Raw genomic sequence first — 20,539 nt, forward strand, 5'->3', positions numbered from 1 at the left:
AAGTTTCTGTAAATCTTACTCAAGACCACAGTAGGGAGCTGAAGCAATGACTCCATGGTTAAGAGCACTCACTACTCTTGCAGAAGACCCCAGTCTGGGTCACGGCATCTACATCAGTGTTTCTCAACCTGTGGGTTGTGACACCTTTGGGGGAATCACATATCAAACAGATATTAACATTACAATTCATAACAGTTATGAAATATTAAGGAAGTAATTATATGAATGGGGTCACCACAACATGACGAACTGTATAAAAGGGCTGCAGCATTAGGAAGGTTGAGAATTGTTGCTCTACATAATGGACCACAGTTGTCAGTAATTCTAGTTCTAGGGAACCAGACTTCTGGAAGCACAAAATACGCACACAGTACACATACAAGCAAAACATTCATACACATAAAAATTTAGAAAAAAACGTGAAGATTATACATTATGACCAAGTTGATTTCAGCCTAGGGAGGTAAAGCTGGATCTATATATACAATAAATATAAGAAATCGAGTTAAGGACATAAATCACATGATCACATCAACAGACAGGAAAAAAAAATCTTGACAAAATTAACTATTCTGCCCTTCACAATAAAAGCCATAAATGAACTAGGAATAAAAGGAACAAAATTCAAGATCATAAGCCCACATACAACAAACTTATAGGCAACATGATTATGTGAGGAAAGCTTGAGAACACTCCCTCCTAAGTCATGACGGAAGCTGAAGTGCTCACTCTTCCCACTCTTAATGTACTCTTTGCAAGTCTCAGCTAGCGCAGGACGAGGACAAAGACAGAGAGAGGAGGGTTATAACTAGGCAAAGAAAAGCTCAAAGCTTCCCTATTTGCAGATATTGTTTTGTTTTTTAAGACAGGGTTTCTCTGTAGCTTTGGAGCCTGTCCTGGAACTCGCTATGTAGACCAGGCTGGCCTTGAACTCACAGAGAACCACCTGCCTCTGTCTCCTGAGTGCTGAGATTAAAGGCGTGTGCCACCACTACCTGGCTGTGGTCCCATATTTAAAAGACCTTCCAGACTCCATTAGAAGATACTTAGATAGGATAAACACTGTCATCTATTACAGGACACAAAATCAACATAGCCTAATCAGTAGCACTTCCATACACCAATCATGAAATTTACAGGAAATAAATCAGGAAATAAAAAACAACTCCTATTCATAGTGTTATGGTGGAAACTTTGCCCCAGCCCCTGGCATCCACATACCCAAAGAGTCTGGAATGTTATGGTGAGGTTCCACCCAAGTCCTCCTTGCCCATCTCCCTCCAAACCCTGCCCACCAAATGATGGCCCCTCCCCCAGAGATACCCAAGACCACTCCCACAGGGTATTTAAACTGTCCCCAGACAAAAGACTCATGGTTTTTCTGGTCTCCTTTCCAAGTCTCCTCTCTAGGGGTGCTGGAAGGCCATCCTGGAGCACTGTATCCATTAAATGTGAGCTTTTTCTAATTCAGTTTGATTTGGTCTGATTTGGATTGCTGCACTGGCGGAAAGACTTATGGGGTATAGAAACTTTTCACAAGTAGCTTCAAAAATAAAATAAAATACTGGGAATAAACCTAACTATGCAGGCGAAGGATCACAATAAAAACAAAGACACTGGTGAACTAAACTGAAGACAACACTAGAAGATGGAGAGTTCTCCCATGCTCATGGTTGGATGGAAAGCTGAAAATGGCTAGTTGCTGAAAGGAACCTAAAGACTCAATGCAATCTCTATCAAATATCAATATTCTCCACAGAACTAAATCTTAACAGTCTGGGGCTACAGAAGGCTCAGCAGTTAAGCAAACACAGTGCTCTTGCAAAGGGTCAGCGTTCAGCTGTCAGTACCCACATCAAGTAGCTCACAGCCATAACTCCAGCTGCAGGGGATTCAACACCCACTTCTGGACTCGGTGGGCACCAGTATGCACAGATGCACCTCATTTCCCTATGAAAGCACCTAAGGTACCTAAAGCAACCCTAAACAGAAAGAGCAATGGGGGTGTCACTTATCCGACCTCAATTACACTGAAGAACCGCAGCAGCAACACTAGCTATATTGTATTGGCACAAAACCATGCATGGAAACCCCTGGGATAGAGGACCCACACACACAGAGCCACCTTTCTTTTTTCTTTTTAATATGTGAAATAGCCCTATTTATAATTTTTCTGTATCTAACATAATTTCAATGAGTAGAAACATATGATCTTAGATCTTTGCTAACTTAGTTACTGTTCTATTGCTAAGATGAAACACTACAACAAAGGTAACTTCTCAAAGAAAGTGTTTAATTGAAAGGAGTATGACAAGGACTTTTGAAACCTCCAGGCCCACCCAGTGACAAGACCATACCTCCTCATCAGCCACCTACTTTCAACAAAGGTGTCAAAACATACACTGGTGTGGAAAAACTGTATATCCACATGGAAACAAATCATACTAGATCCGTAACTCTACTCTTGGATACAGCAACTATTCAGAGTGGATCAAAGACCTGAAAATTCTAAAATGCTAGAGAAAAATAAAACATATTTAAAATAGAGGCATAAAGAAAGACTTTCTGAAAGATCTATAGCACAGGAAAAATCCAAAGAAGTGACAAATAGAAATAAGAAGCTTCTGAATAAAAAGGCAATAATCAGCAGAATGAAGAGACAGTCGAGAAGGGGGGAGTGTCTTTGCCAGCTATACATAGACAGGCATTAACATCCAGCAATCACAAAGGCCTGGAAGAACTAAACACCAAAAGCCAAATCATCCAACCAGTGAATGGGCTAATGAACTAACATAACAGTTCTTAAATAAAAAATGACCAATATATATTTGAAAGTGTTCTACATCTTAAGCCTTCAAGGCAATGAACATTAAAACAACTCTGGGAATCCCTCTTTATCAGAATGGCATACACTAAGAGAACAATGCAGCATGTTAGTGATAACACTTATACACTGCTCGTGCAAATGGAAACTGAAGACACTAAAGAAGTCCCTGTGTAGGTTCCTAAAAACACTACAATTAGGACTACTTAAAATACAGATATACCACTTTTGAGTACATTCTAAGTCAACATTTACACAGATACTTGCTGGAATATTAATAATAGTTAAGATACGGAACCAATTCAGATGTCCATCAATAGATGAATGGATAATAGGGTACATATACAAAAATGCAGTCATTTCTTGCAAGAAAATGGATGGAACTGGACACTATTATGCTAGGAGAAGCAAGTCTCAAATATCAAATGTTTCATTTGTATGTGAAATCTAAATTTAAATTTATGTTTGTGTAGGTCATGAAAACAGAAAAGGTAGCAGGAAAAGTGGGGGAAGGTCTTAATAGGGAAGGGAGGTTTCAAGTGGAATGAAAGCACGAGGGACTACTTGGGAAGAAAAGTCAACGGGAAAATGAAAAACTATTGTTTGTATGTATGTATGTATGTATGTATGTCCACACATGTATGTATGTACACACACACACACACTGTACTTGGGATGCCGTGGCAGTTTGAAAAAGACACGTCTCCCATAGGTTCATATAATTGGACTCCTGTCCCTGGTCCCTGGCATTGTGTTTAGGGAGTCGTGGAACTTTTAAGAAGTAGGGAAATCCATCCCTGGAGTCTGTGTTGCTCCACTTACAGTTCACTCGTTGCTTCCTGCTTGTTGTTGAGTTTGTGATTACTCAGCTTCCTGACTGGACCACTTGCTGCTATGCCCCTTCTGCCATTATGGCCTCTCCTTCTGCAACTATGAGCCCAAATAAACTCTTTCTTGCACAGGTCACTTTTGTTCATGGTGTTTTAGCACAGCAACAAAAAGTAATACAGAAGTTGGTACCAGAAGACACAGGATATTACTGTGAGGAACCTGACTTTTTCTCTTTCGGAAAAAAATGTAGATGACTTTGGAACTTTGGACTTCTAGAAAAGTAGTAGAATGCTGTAAGCAGAGATTAAAAGGTCTTCCTAAGATAAGCCTGGAAGATGTTAGTGATGAGAGTAATGTTGACAGTAGAGGGCTGGCTCAAGAGATTTCAGAGAATGAGGCCACTGTTAGCAGCTAGGCTAAGAGCACTCCTGTGATAGTTTGGCAAAACTAAAGCTGCCTTCTTCTCATGCCCTAAGAACTTGCCCACGGCTAAATTAAAAAGGAATTTCCTTGGCAGAGGAAATTCCAAGATAGCATAATATTGAATCTGTGGTATGGTTATTACTAATACTTCATGTAATTCTACAATGAAAAGGAACAAGTGTAGGAGGACACAGTAACCAAGCCTCCTAGGGTCAAGGTGATGTGTGAGAGGTTTAGAGGTTAGGGAACACACATGGTAAGCTCTCTCTTTTCCCTGCCTTATAGGCTTGCCCTATTTACTTTATTCCCTGCCAGCTGGCTGGTTACGCAGTTCTGTAAGTAAGGCATATTCCCTAATAAATATACCCTAAACCTATCTGGTTACGTATTGGTGAGTCACTGTTTATATCCACTTATAAGCAAGCTTTGTCTTCTTGTGGGACTCCTAACAGTGGGAATGGGGCCTGTCTCTGACTTGTTTTGCCAGCTTTTAGGACCCTATTCCTCATACTGGAGTTGCCTTGTCCAGCCTTAAAATGAGGAGAGGTGCCTAGTCTTTCTGCAACTTGATATGCCATGATTGGTTGCTATCCATGGGAGGCCTGCCCTTTTCTGAATAGGAACAGAGGAGGAGTGGATGGGGGTGGTGACTGAGAGAGGGGAAACTGTGGTCAGGATGTGAAAAAAATAATACTAGTAATTAAAAATCATAAAAAAAAGAGAAAAGGAACTAGTGGAACAGAAAGAAATTCTAAAAATGTACAGTTTGGAGAGAAACAGTCACAGCTGACCAAGGCTTGTGCTGAAAGTGAGGGTAAAGAGATTAGAATTAGGGAAAGCCTTAAAACAATGGAAGGAAGCTCTAAGACAGGACTCTATATGGCCAAGCTCCCAGCATATCAAGGGAGAAAGCCTAGGGGGTGGCTTTCTCTAAAAACAATTGCTTCCGCATACTGAAGTTGTTGCTATGTGGTCACCCATCCAAAGATGGCAGCCAGACTTGGTGGTGTCTTCTCTGTGGTGCTGTCTTTGGAGGCACAAATGATATAGGCTCAAGGGAGTTATGAATTCTTCCTCTATGGTTTCCGGGAGCCACTGAGGCCAGGCAACACACAGTAAGGAAGCTGAGAGGGCTAGAAGCCCTAAGAGCCCATTGTGGGTGAAGAACCCAAGATACTGCAGATGTCCAAGCTATAAGGCATCTGCCAAGAACTGCATATAGGGAGTGGCACACCAAGCAACAGATTTATGTTGTAAGCAGCAAAGATAGGAGGTGATCCAACTAAGCCCTTTGATAGTAAACTCTCAGACACTGGACACAGAGCTACAAGATTCTGTGCCCTGGACTTTGGTCTAGTATGTCCTCACTGTGCCCCATTCCTCCCTTTTGGGATGGGAATGTATAGTCTGTACCACCTGGTGTTGGAAATACGTACTTTTTTATTTTATTGGGGGGATCACAGTTAAGAGACTGATGAGTCTTAGAAGCAACTTTAGACTTTTAAACACTGTTGAGACAGCAAAAGACCATGAGGACTTCAAAATGCAGTAGATGCATCTGTCGTGACATGGCGAGGAGCCTATGGGGAGCAGAGAGTAGAATGTGGTGGTTCGAATGGCTAACTGAATACTTGGACTCAGGCTGGTGGCAGATTAAGGAGGAACCCTTTAAGCAGGGAGGCCTTGCTGGAGGAAGCGCACCATCAGCTGAGGCCTTGAGAATTTATAGCTTACCCTCACAGCAGGCTCACTGTCTCCCTGCCCTCTGCTCCAGCTGCCCAGTGCCACACCTCCCCGCCATTATAGACTCTGCCCCTGGAGCCATAAGCCAAAATAAATTCTCTCCTCTAATAGTCAGTCACTTTTGTTCCTGGTGTTATCACAGCAACAAAAAGTAACTAATACAAACACTAACTTAAAAATGGATTCTTTCTCCAAGTAGTAAAATATGAAGCATTTAGTACTCTTTCAGTTCTTGTCTACCCATGTTCCTCTACGCAAACCCCACTATACAAAATAGCCAAAACAGACATAGGTCTAAAAGTTCTAAGATATGGATATGATCATAATTTCCCAGGTCATCAGTCTTCACAATCAAAAACAGTTGATCACCATGGCAACGGTATAAGTGGCACGTGAAATCCCTAACTTTTCAGGGGCATGCATGTTCAAGGATGAGGATCGGAGGATAATGTTTCCAAGATGGTGAAGAAGAGGAAGAGGAAGAGAGAGCAAACTACAATACTGTGCTCTGTACACTAATGGACAGGAAGGGGTGGTCTTTGGTGCAAAGATTAACTCTACAATCTGTCTCCTTCCTTAGCCCTGGTTGTCCTTGCTCTGTAGACCAGGCTGGCACTGAACTCAGGGATCTACCTGTGTCTGCCTCCCGAGTTAAAGATGAAGGCATGTGCCACCACACACAGCTTGTTTTTCCTTTTTTATCATGTCATGTTATCTCCTTTCCAATGAAATCCCTTTCTTAACATAGCAAATGTATTTGGAAGGAGTAGTGTTAAAAGTTCTTCATTAATAGCCCTACTATGGAGGGCTCGCTGACTAGGAGTTATGTATTGGTTCAGGTAGGGGCTTCCCATTTGGGGCACTATCAACATTTTTCTTAACTGAAGTATTTTTGTGTTGTATATCATAGGAAATTTAGCTAGCAGCAGCTCTGGAATCCACCAGTCAGATGCCATTGGCTTGCCCCTGGAGGCAATCAAAAGAAACTACACAATCACAAATGTTCCTCAGGGTCAAACAGAAATTCTTCCAACAAGTTAACTGGGGTTGATAAAATTAAACACATTTTGAGCGGTGGAAACTGAGATATAAGGAAACAACAATATAGATCACAATTGACAAAGCCTGAATAGTTCTTAAAAAAATTTTTAAAGGCTTTCCCACCATGGGGCAAGGATAAGAGATAATAATTTAGAAGAAAAAAAAGATGTATGTTTGAAGGGATGGAACTGTGATGGCATCTTTGGGTGTGAAGAAAACATAGTTCAGATTTACCAGTTGGCCAGCTCAAAAGCCACCTTTGTAAACGTCATCCTTCAGCTCCTCAGAGAGACCAAGCAGGCCATTCTTTCTCACAGCAGATGGACCATATTTGTGGCCTTTTACTCTGTCTAGATGCTAGCTAGCAGTTGCTTCCAGACCCAACTTGCTTTTATTTATTGAATCAGCAAATCTACGCTGAACTTCCAACACCTAAAAAGCAGGCCATCTTATTGGCTGGCACCCAATTCTTTTTTCCCTGCTAAGCCTGGGGCTGTAAAGTGCAGCCTACATTCTGGGGCACACTACGTACAACCCAAGGTGAAAGAAAAGAAAAAAAAGAAGAACGAGCGTTCCAGTTCTTTTCCGTTCTTGGACCACGCGGTAAAGGCACGCTCTTTAAAAAAAAAGAACCGAATCGGGGGGCACAAACGGAAATGAAAGGGAAAGCTCGGTTTCTAACACCAAACTACTTTCTCCGCGGAGTTTCACGAACCCACGAGCACCTCATGTCGCCTCTGGGGACTGAAGCGGGAGCCGGGACCCCGCTGGCTTCCTTCCCCTTCTCCACGGCACAGAGGGGAGCGGGGGGAGAGGGGGAGCAGCTACCACCGAGGACTTTTCTAACCCTCAACGCGTGGCGAGAGCCGCCGTCCAGCCGGGAGTGAGACGGGGGAAGGAAGGGCTGGGAACGGGGCCGCGGCCCCCGAGCCATCGCTGCGGGCGGCCGGCCGGGCGCCGGGGCTGGCGGGGAGCCTGCTCTCCTCGGCGCCGCTCGCCGCACGGAGGATGGAGGCTGCGTGGCTCGCCCGGCCGCTCGCCCGCTCGCTCGCTCGCCGCGGAGGCTCGGACCGCTGCTCCCCGCAGGCCCCCCGCCCCGCCCCGGGCCGCCCCGCCCGCGGGCCCCGGACCGGCCTCCCGCCGCCGCTCGGGCCGCCCGCCCGTCTCCTAGCCGCACCCATTACCTTCCCCAAGCAGATGTGGCACGTGATGGGCAGAGTGAGGGACAATGTAACGTTCTGCACCGTCTGAGCCATGGCAGCGTTCAGAATCCCGCCAACACGGAAGTCCCGCCGACAGCGGCTCCTCGCCACGCTGGGAACGCGCGAGGCCGGCTACGGCGGCCCGGCGGGGCCACAGCGAGCCGGGCGAGGGGACGGAAAAACGCGCTTCTGGGATGCGCGGTCGCCCCGTCATTTTTTTTTTTTTTTCTTCCCCCTTTCGTTATGGAATCGTAGCTGTTTTTGATAACGGATTTAAAATGGGCCCCTGGGTCAGGTGACTTAAAAATTGCTGGGGACGGGAAGGAAGTTGGTTTCCTGGAGGCTTCGAGGCTCTGGAGCATTTGCGGAGAGTGTAATCCATCAGTGCAGCAAGGAGAGAAGGCTGTCAAAGAGGCCAATGGGGGTGGGGAGTGGCCACACCTTTGAGCCCTCAAGACATAACGAGAAAAGACCATACCTACTCGTCTGGTATTTTCGAAACTGTTCTCTCTGAGTTTCTTCCCCATTCCTACAGCGTGCTTTCCAGAAGGCGCGATGCTGCGCTTCAAAGCAACGCTGTTCTGCATCCAGACTACCCAGAAGAACCTGGGTAAACTCACTCTCAGCTCTCTTTGAGCACAGACTCTGACTTGCCAGCCTGGGCTTTCCTAATCAGAAGGTTTAAGGATTCTAGCCGGGGCGCTGATTCACCCCAAGCCAGGAAACTGCCAACAGGGCAAAGCATACACTTGTACAATGCATCTTAACGACTTCATTTTAGGTACACGGAGAATATGAAAAGTACCACTTGTGCTGTTGAACTCCCCGAGATAACTTGTGACGTTACAAATTAGCATTTCCCAACAATGACAAAGAAAAGAAAATGTAAATGTTCCCCCAAATGAATCTTATGTATAAGATTTGGGATTTAACTACAAAGTGGTGTAAACGAGAAAGAGCTAATAGGAGAAATAATGCAAACAAATGTAGTGTGTGAGATGGGAAATTTAGAAACAAGGGACATGTCTTTTGCTGATGTCTTTGTTAAAGAGACTGATGGAGGAGACATTCCTGCCTTGGACAACTTCCTAGGTCATGGCCTTTCTGTGTGTGTGTGTGTGTGTGTGTGTGTGTGTGTGTGTGTGTGTGTGTGTGTGTGTGTGTGTGTGAAATAAGGTGGAGGCCAATCATCCTGGCTCTAAAATAACCACGGAATAATGCAACTGGAGAGGTTAGCAACTGGTCTGGAGAAGCCAGTTTAAATCTCACTAGTGGCAGTCAGAATATCCCTGTAGCTCAGTATCTTTGTTTCCTAAGAACTAGAGGGTATGGTCAAGTTGGAATTGGAGAACTAGGCAAAACATCTGTACTGACTCCCTGTGTAATGGACACTTCTTCAGAATGCCTAGCACGAGAATAATCTGCTTCTAAAACCTTGTGGTTATTTGAAAGCAAAGTCATATTTATTCCAGGTCCAGAATGCACAAGCCTAGAAAATGTATCTTTCACATTCCCCGCTGAAGCCAGGATTAGAATGAGAAATTCCGTGATGTTTTAGGGCTTCCTTCTACAGCCACTGAGTGGGACAGAGGAGTAAGGATGACCTGCCAGGGACATCTATCCCTGAGAAGACTACAGCAGGGGACAGATATGTAGAAGATACTTCTGTTCCAAAAGAGTTCCACTTGTAACCTGGCAAGTGCACATCTTATAAGTCATTTGATCAGTGTTCTCAACCTCCTACTTTTGTGATCCTTTAATACAGTTCCTCATGTTATGGCGATCCCCAACTACCAGGTTTTCATTGCTACTTTATAACTAAGTTTGCTACTGTTATGAATTGCAATGTAAATATCTGTGTTTTCTGATGGTGTTGGGTGTGAAAGGGTCATTTGATCCCAAATGTGTCAATCGACCCATACATTGAAAACCACTGATTTTGATGATTCATGCCAATGCCTAGTTGTTACAATAAATCTTTCCGCCAAAAGCCACCCGAGCCCTATGGCCATGTGGGCGGTCTCTGCCAGCCACCCAAGTTTTGCTTGCCGTATGGATGGACAAAATAATACAGAGACATATTAGGTACAAAGCTGCTTGGCCAATGACTAGGATTCTCATCTGTTAGCTCAGTCTTAATTATCATAAATCTATATATTTTATAAGACATATCTTATCGGACGCCTTTTTGGCATCCCTCCTTGCAGGTGGCTTACATTTGGCCGCTGGTGGAGGAAGGGGAAAAAAGAGCACGCTTCCTGTTTCTCCTTCTTTAAATAGGAGTCTCCTTGCTATGTCACTTCCTGCCTGGATCACCACTTCTCTACTACAATTCCCAGAATCCTCTTTGACTCCTAGTCCTGCCTAACTTGCTGCCATTGGCCAAACAGTGTTTTATTCAACAATCAATAAGATAAACATACACAGTACCTAGTCTCAAACACAAATTTTACAAATAAAGCCTGTTATAATTAGAATAATATGATCTGGCTATTTCCGACATCTCTCCCTACTATTGCTATTATTGACATGGCTTTAGAGTGCTCTCTCCATATAGCTATGTCTGTACTGGCTTAATTCTGTTATAGTAAATTATATGCTTATTACCTTAACAAGTTATGGGGGTATTGTTTTTTCCTTTGTTTTGTTTGTTTTAGAGAGAATCTCACTACATAGCCTTGAGTGCATGCATTTCACTCTGTATACCTGCCTAGCCTGAAACTCATAGAGACCCCCTGCTTCCACTTCCTAAGTGCTGAGATTAAAGGCATGTGCAACTGATGGGTGAGGGCCTTCTGTGTATATGATTGTCTTATTACTTGATAAATAAAGTACGGCTTGACCAATGAGGAAGCAAGATAGGTGGGACTAGGAGTCGAGGAGGAGTCTGGGAAATGTAGTAAAGAACTCTTGTGATCCAGGCAGGAAGTGACATAGCAGGCAGACTCATATATAAGCAAGGATAAGAAGGAAATCGTCCCTTTTTTCTTGCTCTTTCTCTTCCTCTTCTGAGCCGCCATGTGATCCTGGGATGAGGATGCCAGCAGAAGGCATCCTCCATAAGATAAGTCATATGATTATGGATGATAATTAAGACTGAGCTAGCAGATAAGAAATCCTAGTCATTGGCCAACAGCATTGTACCTAATATAATCTCTGTGTGTTACTTGGGACCTTAATGTGGCGGTGGGCAGAATTCGGGCAGCCTGGCAGAAAGTGCCCATGTGACAGCAGGACTCAGGCGACTCGGAGTAAAGACTTATTGTTACATACAACCATGTCCAGTCTCAAACAATGTTTTTTGAGTTTAAGGACAGCATTTAATTCATTTTAATTTAATATTAAACTATTAAAGATGCACAATATAGAAAACTCATGTACACTTTTCAATACGCCTCTCTGTCACTCTTAACACTCTAGGACATGTCATCACAAAGCAGGCCTGCTTTGTTCACTTAACGCTTTGTACTGACACACATGCATGCACACATCCATGTAATAGCGCTCTGTCATTGTAAACATGGGTTGATTGGGACTCTAGGTCCGAAAGTATTCCAGGTCAGTTCCTGGGCTTTTCTTTAGATACAGCAGCAGCTTCAGAGTAAAAACCCTCTTCTCTGTACTCTGTGAAGGGCATTTCCCATTTTGGATAAACTGTGTTTTAAACAGACATTGTTGGCACAGGTTGCCACATTACTCTTAAAAGTCAAGATTCCGTGGCTCACTGAATACTTATTTTCACTTTCACCTTCTTTCTAATTGAAATAGTTTTTGTTGCTGTTGTTCAGCATATTCTTTTTTAAAAAAAATATTTATTTTCATGTGCTCAAGTGTGTGTGAAGGTCAGAGAGCAACTTTCAGAAATCTTTTCCTTTCTCTCTTTCGACCACATGGGTTCTAGGGATGGAAACCGAGTCATGAGTTTTGATGAAGAGCGCCTTTGCTGTGAGCTATCTCGATAACCCTACACAATACATTCTCAGTGGCCTTACAGTGACCCTGTGAACTGAGGAGTTCAGCTGCAATTTAGAATGTTAAATTAAGGCCCCCCCGAATCCTTAGAATTACAAGCCTGCAGCAGCCAAAAGGCCCTGGGAGGATGTTATGAAGGCCTAGTCTTTCACAGATGAAGAAATTGAGGCTTGGCTGTGATAGCACAGCAGACAATGGCAGAACTCTAGCTAACTTTTAGCTCACACTTGAGGACTCTCCGAGGTTGTTGGCTCAATGCCTTTGTGCAAGTGCAAGATGTATTATTATTAATAAAGTAGCTCAGTAATAAAAAGTCAGTCATAATTGAATTTCTTTGCTACAAAAACCATCAAATAGCCCTGGAACACCTTTTACCCCTTGTTTAAATCAGACTCATTTTAATGATAAATAATTTAAAAGCAAGTTTAAAAAAATAAAATCTTAAGTGCTATTAAAAATTGATTAGGAATGCATTATTCTCTCATTGACCCAGTTTAGATTGTTTTTTAAATTTTTTCCTGTTAAAGCTAATAAATTTGAGGAGACATTTTAGATAGACAGTTTGTAATCATTGGCTCCTCAATCAATTAATCACAACTTCGTAAATATTGATTTCAGATTAAATTTAGTTTCCTTTCCTGAAAGACCCTTTTTTTGTTTGTTTTAAATTTATACACCCCACCTGGATTGTGGTTAAAACTAAGGAAACTCATAAAAATTATATTAAAAATTAATCAGAGGTACTGGCCCAGTTGTATGGGCCTCATATGAGGTAATGTCCTCTCAAAGCCTGGGGATTGTGAGCTAAACTATCCCAAAAAGAAGGCAGAAAAAAATGTTTCTTACTGCTGCAGAGGAATTGGAGTGTGTATTGTACAGTATCTTTGTGTTTTACTTATGAATACATTGATATATGTGGTTCACTTTCATTGCAAAGCTTCATTCATGCGTTTGTTCATTCGGTGAATGGTTATTACAAGCATGAAGGAAAGCTCATTCAGATAAAATTCTCTCATGGACCTTACATTCTGTTGCAAAAGGTATCTGCATTGGCTGGAAGCAAAATCTGGCTTTTTTTTTTGTAGCAGCATAAAGTGTACATCGAGTTCAGATGTAGACACAGAATAATGGTTGCAGGACAAATAAATGAAAGTAGTTATTCATTTGTTCACTCCACCAATATTTATATATTTCTATAGCCAGGCACTTATCTAAGGTCTGGGTGTAAAACTGTGAATCAAGCAAACAAGATCCCTGGCTCCATTGAGCCACTGAACAAATATTTATTGATTAACAATAATGTGCCAGTCACTGTACCAGAAATGAGGCATTTTATGAATCTAACAACCAAGTCTAGCATGTGTATTCCATTCTAAAGTAGCTACATCTTCAGTCATTTCTCTCCTGGATACTCTTATTGTTGGTTTGCCGCTGGCCATTGTGACATAGCAGGTTATAATATTAAATATTTTACAATGTGGCAAATTGGGTGATTGTTTTAAATTATGTCATTTTAAGAGAATATTTTATTTCCACCTAAGGCTAAATGTTGCTTCACAAATGTTTGTTGAATGGTAGGAGATAAATGAAGGAAATATCACTTATTGTAGTATTGTAACAAGGATCGCCAAAGTGGGGGAAGTCGCAGAATTTTCCAGAATACTATGAGGAATAGGAAAGCAACCTCTGAATAACTGCTTTCAACATTAAGTTGACCGTGCAACCACACTCATTTTCTTCTTGTCTTCATTTTGTGTGTGAACAGAAGTGCCAACGTGATGCTCCCAGTAGGAACCCCAAAGCCAGGCTACTATAAACAATGTTAATATTTTTATACTATTTCCTGAGGGTTCACAAAGACTTGCCTTCTAATTGATAACGGCTCTCCCAAAAACAGCATGGTGCACTTGACTATGGGATCCTCAGAAGCTGGCTGGAGTCTTGTAAAATTGCTTTTCCTAGAAACAGAGCTCCATGCTTTTTTTTTTTTTTTTTTTTAAATGAACAGTATGCCCAGTCACTGATTCATCAACCAACTAGTAGAACTGTCATCTAAGGTGGAACTCCTATCACCAGTTCAGGTCCTCAACTGCTTGATTGGTAACTTACGTTCTCGCTTCTACACCAATGGTTATACTTGTGTAAACATTTGATACATGAGCTGACGAGGTAGCAGACAACTGCAGCCGTGCTGTCTGCCTGCCTATGTGCCAATGGTCACTACATCTCTGTGGGCATCAGTTCTCTAGACTGTATGTCTGGACAAAATAACCTTGGAGTAATCTCTTAGCTTTAAAATAGGCCATAACTAGACCTCGTTGTTTAATCTAAACATGGCACAAAACAACTATCAAACACAGAAATTCATCATATAGGTCTAAGAAAGTGTATGAGTGGCTGAGGCATTCTTAAGGACTTGGAGGTCACCCAGGAGACCGTAAAAAAACAAAGTCATATGCTCATAGGTGTGTGGGTTAAAATCAGGGTTTTCAATTCGATTCCATTGGTCTATCTGTCAATTTTTGTGTCAATACCAAGCTGTTTTCAGGACTATAGCTCTGTAATAGAGCTTAAAGTCAGGGATGGTGATGCCTCTGGAAGTTCCTTTATTGTACAGGGTTGTTTTGGCTATCCTGGGTCTTTTGTTTCTCTGTATAAATTTGAGTATTGTTCTTTCAAGGTCTGTGAAGAATTGTGTTGGGATTTTGATGGGGATTGCATTGAATCTGTAGATTGCTTTTGGCAAGATTGCCATTTTTACTATGTTGATCCTACCTATCCAAGAGCATGGGAGATCTTTCCATTTTCTGGTATCTTCTTTAATTTCTTTCTTTAAAGACTCAAAGTTCTTGCTATACAGAACTCGTTTGTATAGTCTTTCACTAGATATTTTATGTTGTTTGTGGCTATTGTAAAGGGTGATGTTTCTCTGATTTCTTTCTCAGCCCTCTTATCATCTGTAGGGCTACTGATTTTTTTTGAGTTAATCTTGTATCCTGCAACTTTGCTGAAGGTGTTTATCAGTTGTAGGAGTTCCCTGGTAGAGTTTTTCGGGTCACTTATGTAGACTATCATATCATCTGCAAATAGTGAAAGTTTGACTTCTTCCTTTCCAATTTGTATCCCCTGGCTCTCCTTTTCTTGTCTTATTGCTCTAGCTATCAGTTCAAGTACGATATTAAAGAGATATGAAGAGAGTGGACAGCCTTGTCTTGTTCCCGATTTTAGAGGTATCATGTAGAGTTTCTCTCCATTTAGTTTGATGTTGGGTGTTGGTTTGATGTATATTGATTTTATTATGTTCAGATATGTTCCAGTTATCCCTGATCTCCCCAGGACCTTTGTCATGAAGGGGTGTTGGATTTTGTCAAGGGCTTTTTCAGCATCTAGCAAGATGATCATATGTTTTATTCTTTTTCAGTTTGTTTATATGGTGGATTACATTGATGGATTTTCATATGTTGAACCAACCCTGCATCCCTGAGATGAAGACTACTTGACCATGATGGATGATTTTTCTGATATGTTCTTGGATTCTGTTTGCTAGTATTTTATTGAGTATTTTTGCATCAATGTTCTTGAGTGATATTGGTCTGTAGTTCTCTTTCTTAGTTGTGTCTTTGTGTGGCTTGGGTACCAAGGCAATGTAGCCTCATAAAATGAGTTTGGTTTTTGACAAAGAAGCTAAAGATATACAATGGAATAAAAAAAGCATCTTCAACAAATGGTGCTGGCATGTAGAAGACTGCAGGTAGATCCATGTCTATTGCTATGCACAAAACTTAAGTCCAAATGGATGAAAGACCTCAACATAAATCCAGCCACACTGAACCTCTTAGAAGAGAAAGTATGAAATATCCTTGAAGAAATTGGTACAGGAGACAGCTTCCTGAACATAACACCTGTAGCACAGACACTGAGATCAACAATTAATAAATAGGAACTCCTGAAACTGAGAATCTTCTATAAGGCAAAGGACACAGTCAATAAGACAAAATGGCAACCCACAGATTGGAAAAACATATTCTCCAACCCCATATCTGACAGAGGGCTGACCTCCAAAATTTGCAAAGAACTCAAGAAGCTAGTCTCCAAAACACCTAATAATCCAATTAAAAAGTGGGGTACAGAACTAAATAGACAATTCTCAACAGAGGAATCTAAAATGGTTGAAAGACACATTAGAAAGTCCTCAACATCCTTAGCCATCAGGGAAATGAAAATCAAAACAACTCTGACAAACCATCTTACTCCTGTCAGAATGGCCAAAATCAAAAATATCAATGACAGTTCATATTGGAGAGGATGTGGAGAAAGGGGAACACTCCTCCACTGCTGGTGGGAGTGCCAACTTGTACAGCCACTGTGGAAATCAGTATGGTGATTCCTCCGGAAAATGGGAATCAGTCTACCACAAGATAGAGTAATTCCACTCTTAGGCATATACCCCAAAGAAGCACATTCATACAACAAAGACATCTGTCCAACTATGTCCATAGCAGCACTATTTGTAATAGCCAGAAATGAAAGCAACCTAGATGCCCCTCAACTGAAGCATGGATAGAAAAAATGTGCATTTACACAGTGGAGTACTACTCAGCGGGGAAAGAAAGGTAAGGGGAACTTGAAATTCACAGGCAAATGGATGGAACTAGAAGAAACCATTCTGAGCCAGGTAACCCAGTCACAAAAAGCAAACATGGTACGTACTCACTCATATATGGATTTTACACATAGAGCAAAGGATTGCCAACCAGCCTATGATCCACACCACCAGAGAATCCAGGCAACAAAGAGGAATCTAAAAGTGACATATATGATCCCCCCAGAAAAGGGGAAAGGGACAAGATCTCCTGAGCAAATTGGGAGCATGGCGGGAGGGGAAAGGGAACTAGGAGAATGAGAAGGGGAGAAGAGAAGGGGTGAGGAGGACATAAGGGAGCTGGAAGGCTGTGTAGGGGGAAGAATAGAGGAGAGCAAAATAACAGATATCATCAAAGAGGGTGCCAGTATAGGTTTAAAGTGAAATCAGGCACTAGGGAAATGCCCAGAGATCTACAAGGATGACACCAACTAACAATCTAAGCAACAGCAGAGAGGCTGCCTTAAATACCTTAAATACCCTCCCATGACAACATGATTGAAGACTAACTTATATACCATCCCAGAGCCTTCATCCAGCAGCTGATGGAAGTAGAAGCAGATACTCCAGTTAAAAACTGAACTGAAATCCAGTTGCAGAGAAGGAGGAGTGATGAGCAAAGGGGTCAAGACCACACTAATGAAACCCACAGAAACAGCTGACCTGAACAAGAGGCAGTCCTTGGCCCCCAAACTGATCACTGGGAAACCCGCATGGAACTGATCCAGACCCCATGAACGTGGTTGTCAGTGAGGAGGCTTCGGAAATATATGGGGCCTCTTGTACTTATCCCTAGTGTAGGAATGTTCTTTGGGATCCCATTTCACATAGAAGGATACTCCCTCAGCCTAGACACACAGGGAAGGGCTTAGGCCCTATCCCAAAGGATATGACAGACTCTGAAGACTCCCTATGGAAGACCTCACTCTCCCTGGGGAGCAGAAATGGTATTGGGTAGGTAGGGTGTTAGTGGGGGGCAGGAGAGGAGGGGAGTGTGAGAGACCTGGGTTTGACATGTAAAACAATCTTGTTTCTAATTTAAATTAAAAAATTTAAAAAAAAGTCAGAAGCACCAGGGAAGTGCTATGGAAAATGCCACTTGGAGCACAAGTGGCGTTATTCTGATCACTTACTTCATGTTTGAAAGCCAAGAAATGAAGCCAGGTGTGGTGTCCCATGCCTTTAATCCTAGCACTCAGTGGGCAGAGGCTAATGGTGACATTTCCTCAATTGAGTTCCCTCTTCCAAGATAACCCTAGTGTTGCAGTTTCAGCGAGATGTCCCTCATAGTTCTGGTATTTAGATAGTTGGTTCTTGTTGGAAGCCAGGACAAGCCATGGCTTTCTCCAAGTCCCTGATGAAAGGGCAAAAGGGAGCTAGCTTTGTGAGCTTGCCCAGGAGAAGACTTGGCAAGGTCTAGTCTTGGGCTGGTCCCAGGGTCTTGAAGAAGTTAAGGGTTCAGTTCATGAGAATCTGACCTCTCTTCCCGAAGAGACTTGTCAGTCCCAGGGCTGCTGTATGCTCAGCCTGTGGTTCACTTGAGACCCCCGTGTCCCTTTGTGCAGCATTGCTTGGTTAGTTTTCTTGTCCCATTGTACGATAGCTCTCTGCTGACTCTGTCCCACTCCTGCCCCGTACAAACTACATAAAATGCCACACTTGTTAATAAACTTACTTGGCATAAGACTTAGCTTGTGAGAGACCTCCTGACCTCAGTATTTCTATCTTCTTTATTTTCTCATCCCCTTGTACTCTCTCTCAGAAATCTCTCAGCGAGGAATGACCTGAGTGTGCTGAGGTTTCAAAAGATCTGGGCCATTTTAGGTTCCACTGTGTTTCCTGCTGGCAGTTAGAGACGCTCAGCTCTCAGCTTCCATGTCTGCCACCTGCTTCCCCCCCCCCCCCCCCCCGCCCCGACCCATTAAGGAACTTAATCCCCTGGGAGTATAAATGCAAAGTAAACTCTTCCTTCTATAAGCTGCCTTGGTTGTGGTATTTTATCACAGCAATACAAACCCTAAGCTAACTCATGTCTTAGTTACTGTTCTATTACTGCAAGGAGACAATATGATCAAGGCATTTTTTTAAAAAAAGATTTTGTTTCCCATAGAGCACATGATAGAGTTCATGGAGCCCAAAAGGAAGCTATGGGCCAGCTGCTGCTTTCTGCCCAAGAGTGAGGCAACCCCCCCCCCCAGGGATCTTTATGCTAGTCTCCCAACCGTATGAGCATCTGTCCCCATAGGCTCCCACACCAAGTTGTTTGTTATCCCAAGTTCATGAGACCCCAAAAAGGACCACCAAGGAGCTGACACACTGGTGCAAATGCATAAGGTTTAATGTTAAGTTACAAGACTTGGCAGGGACCCTGTCCAGCAAACTGGAACAACAGCTGCAGGTAAAGGGTTCCTGGCCTCAATAGTAAGGGGTTTATAAAGGAAGAAAATGGAAAGCAAGGTGGTATGCACCTTGGCTGTTCAGGGTTGGGTAAGAGTAGGTGACCTTTGGATTCATTGACGTGGGGGCTAGGAGAATTTCAAAATTCTTATTAACAGTTGCCCATAAGGACAGTTGTGGATGGTATTTACCAAAATTAGTCATTGCCTCACCACCGGGATGGGGTCATTTTGTCCGGGGCGGGCACAGTTTGGGTGCTCCTTGGAACTGTTTATGGTTCCTTGGCTGGAGCTGAATCAGCCTTGTACCACACAGGGAATTTTTCAGGGTGGCTTTTTCTGAGGATGGAGTTATTTGCTCTTACAGTGCTCGTCTCAGAATTTTTTTCTTTTTTATTCACTTAATTTTTAAATAAAATTAAAAACAATCTCATTTTACATATCAATCTCAGTTCCCTCTCCCTCCTGTCCTCCCATCCCCCCACCGTCTCCCCATCCAAAGGCCCATCTACTCCTCCGAGGGGGTGAGGCCTCCCAGGGGAGATCATCAGAGTCTGTCACATCATTTGGGGCAGAACTGAGGCCCTTCCCCCTGTGTCAAGGCATTTTTAAATAAAACATTTAATTGGAGGCTGGATTACAGTTTTAGAAGGTTAGTCCATGACCATCATGTCAGGGAGCATGGCAGTGGGCAGGCTGGCATGGTGCTGGAATAGTAGTTGAAATCTCCCATGATGCACAAGTTGCAGACACAGAGAGAAACTGAGACACTGGGCCTGGCATAGGCTTTTTAAATCTCAAAGCCCACTCCCAGTGACGTACCCCCTTTAATAACGTCATACCTACTCCAACAAGGCCACACCCCTAACACTTCCCAAATAGTTCCATTAATGGAGACGAAGCATTCAACCCTATGAGACTTTGGGGGCCATTCTCATTCAAACCACCACACCTAGTTTGTGTCACATTGACAAGAAACTAAGAAGCACAGCCATCAAATGTTAAAGCCATCAATGGGATGGATTAATCTGACTATCGAAGAGCCCTCATGATGCGGTGACTGACTTAAAGCCCCACACATGAGTATTGCATTGGAACTGCATCTTTAACACACAGAGCTTTTGTTATCCAAACCACAACTCTTAGGTAACCATTACGTTGAAGTGAAAGAAAGTGAAAACATGAGTTTGAATCAACATATGGGGAACAAAAGAGTCTGAATTTGGTTGTAACTCTTCTCTTAGAAACATAACTCTCACAGAGCTGCAAAGGTAAACCTTCAAGAATAGTGAGTCCTGGAGTATGCAATGTGAATTTCTTTCAGCAACTCTGGAAAATTAACTGCCCAAGTCCCTGTTTTATAGTTCAGAAAACTGGGCTGGGGGGGGTAGCAATACTACAAAGATATTAAATGCTGTTAGTGAACTCTGATTTGTGTACCAACAACTGTTTATTCAATGGTCAA

The 20,539-nt window shown here is 42.7% G+C and overlaps 1 protein-coding gene across 1 annotated transcript in view; it reads right to left on the minus strand.

Moving 5' to 3' along the window:
* Positions 1-8,203, minus strand: part of Obi1 (ORC ubiquitin ligase 1) — a 47,729-nt gene extending 39,526 nt beyond the window's left edge. Inside the window, exon 1 of the mRNA XM_027393976.2 lies at positions 8,047-8,203. Within this exon, the coding sequence (XP_027249777.1) occupies positions 8,047-8,118 (72 nt within the window). The 5' untranslated portion in view covers positions 8,119-8,203. The remainder of the gene's footprint in view (positions 1-8,046) is intronic.
* Positions 8,204-20,539: the final 12,336 nt, after the last annotated feature.

This window comes from Cricetulus griseus (genome assembly GCF_003668045.3).
Source record: "Cricetulus griseus strain 17A/GY chromosome 1 unlocalized genomic scaffold, alternate assembly CriGri-PICRH-1.0 chr1_1, whole genome shotgun sequence".
NCBI lineage: Eukaryota > Metazoa > Chordata > Mammalia > Rodentia > Cricetidae > Cricetulus > Cricetulus griseus.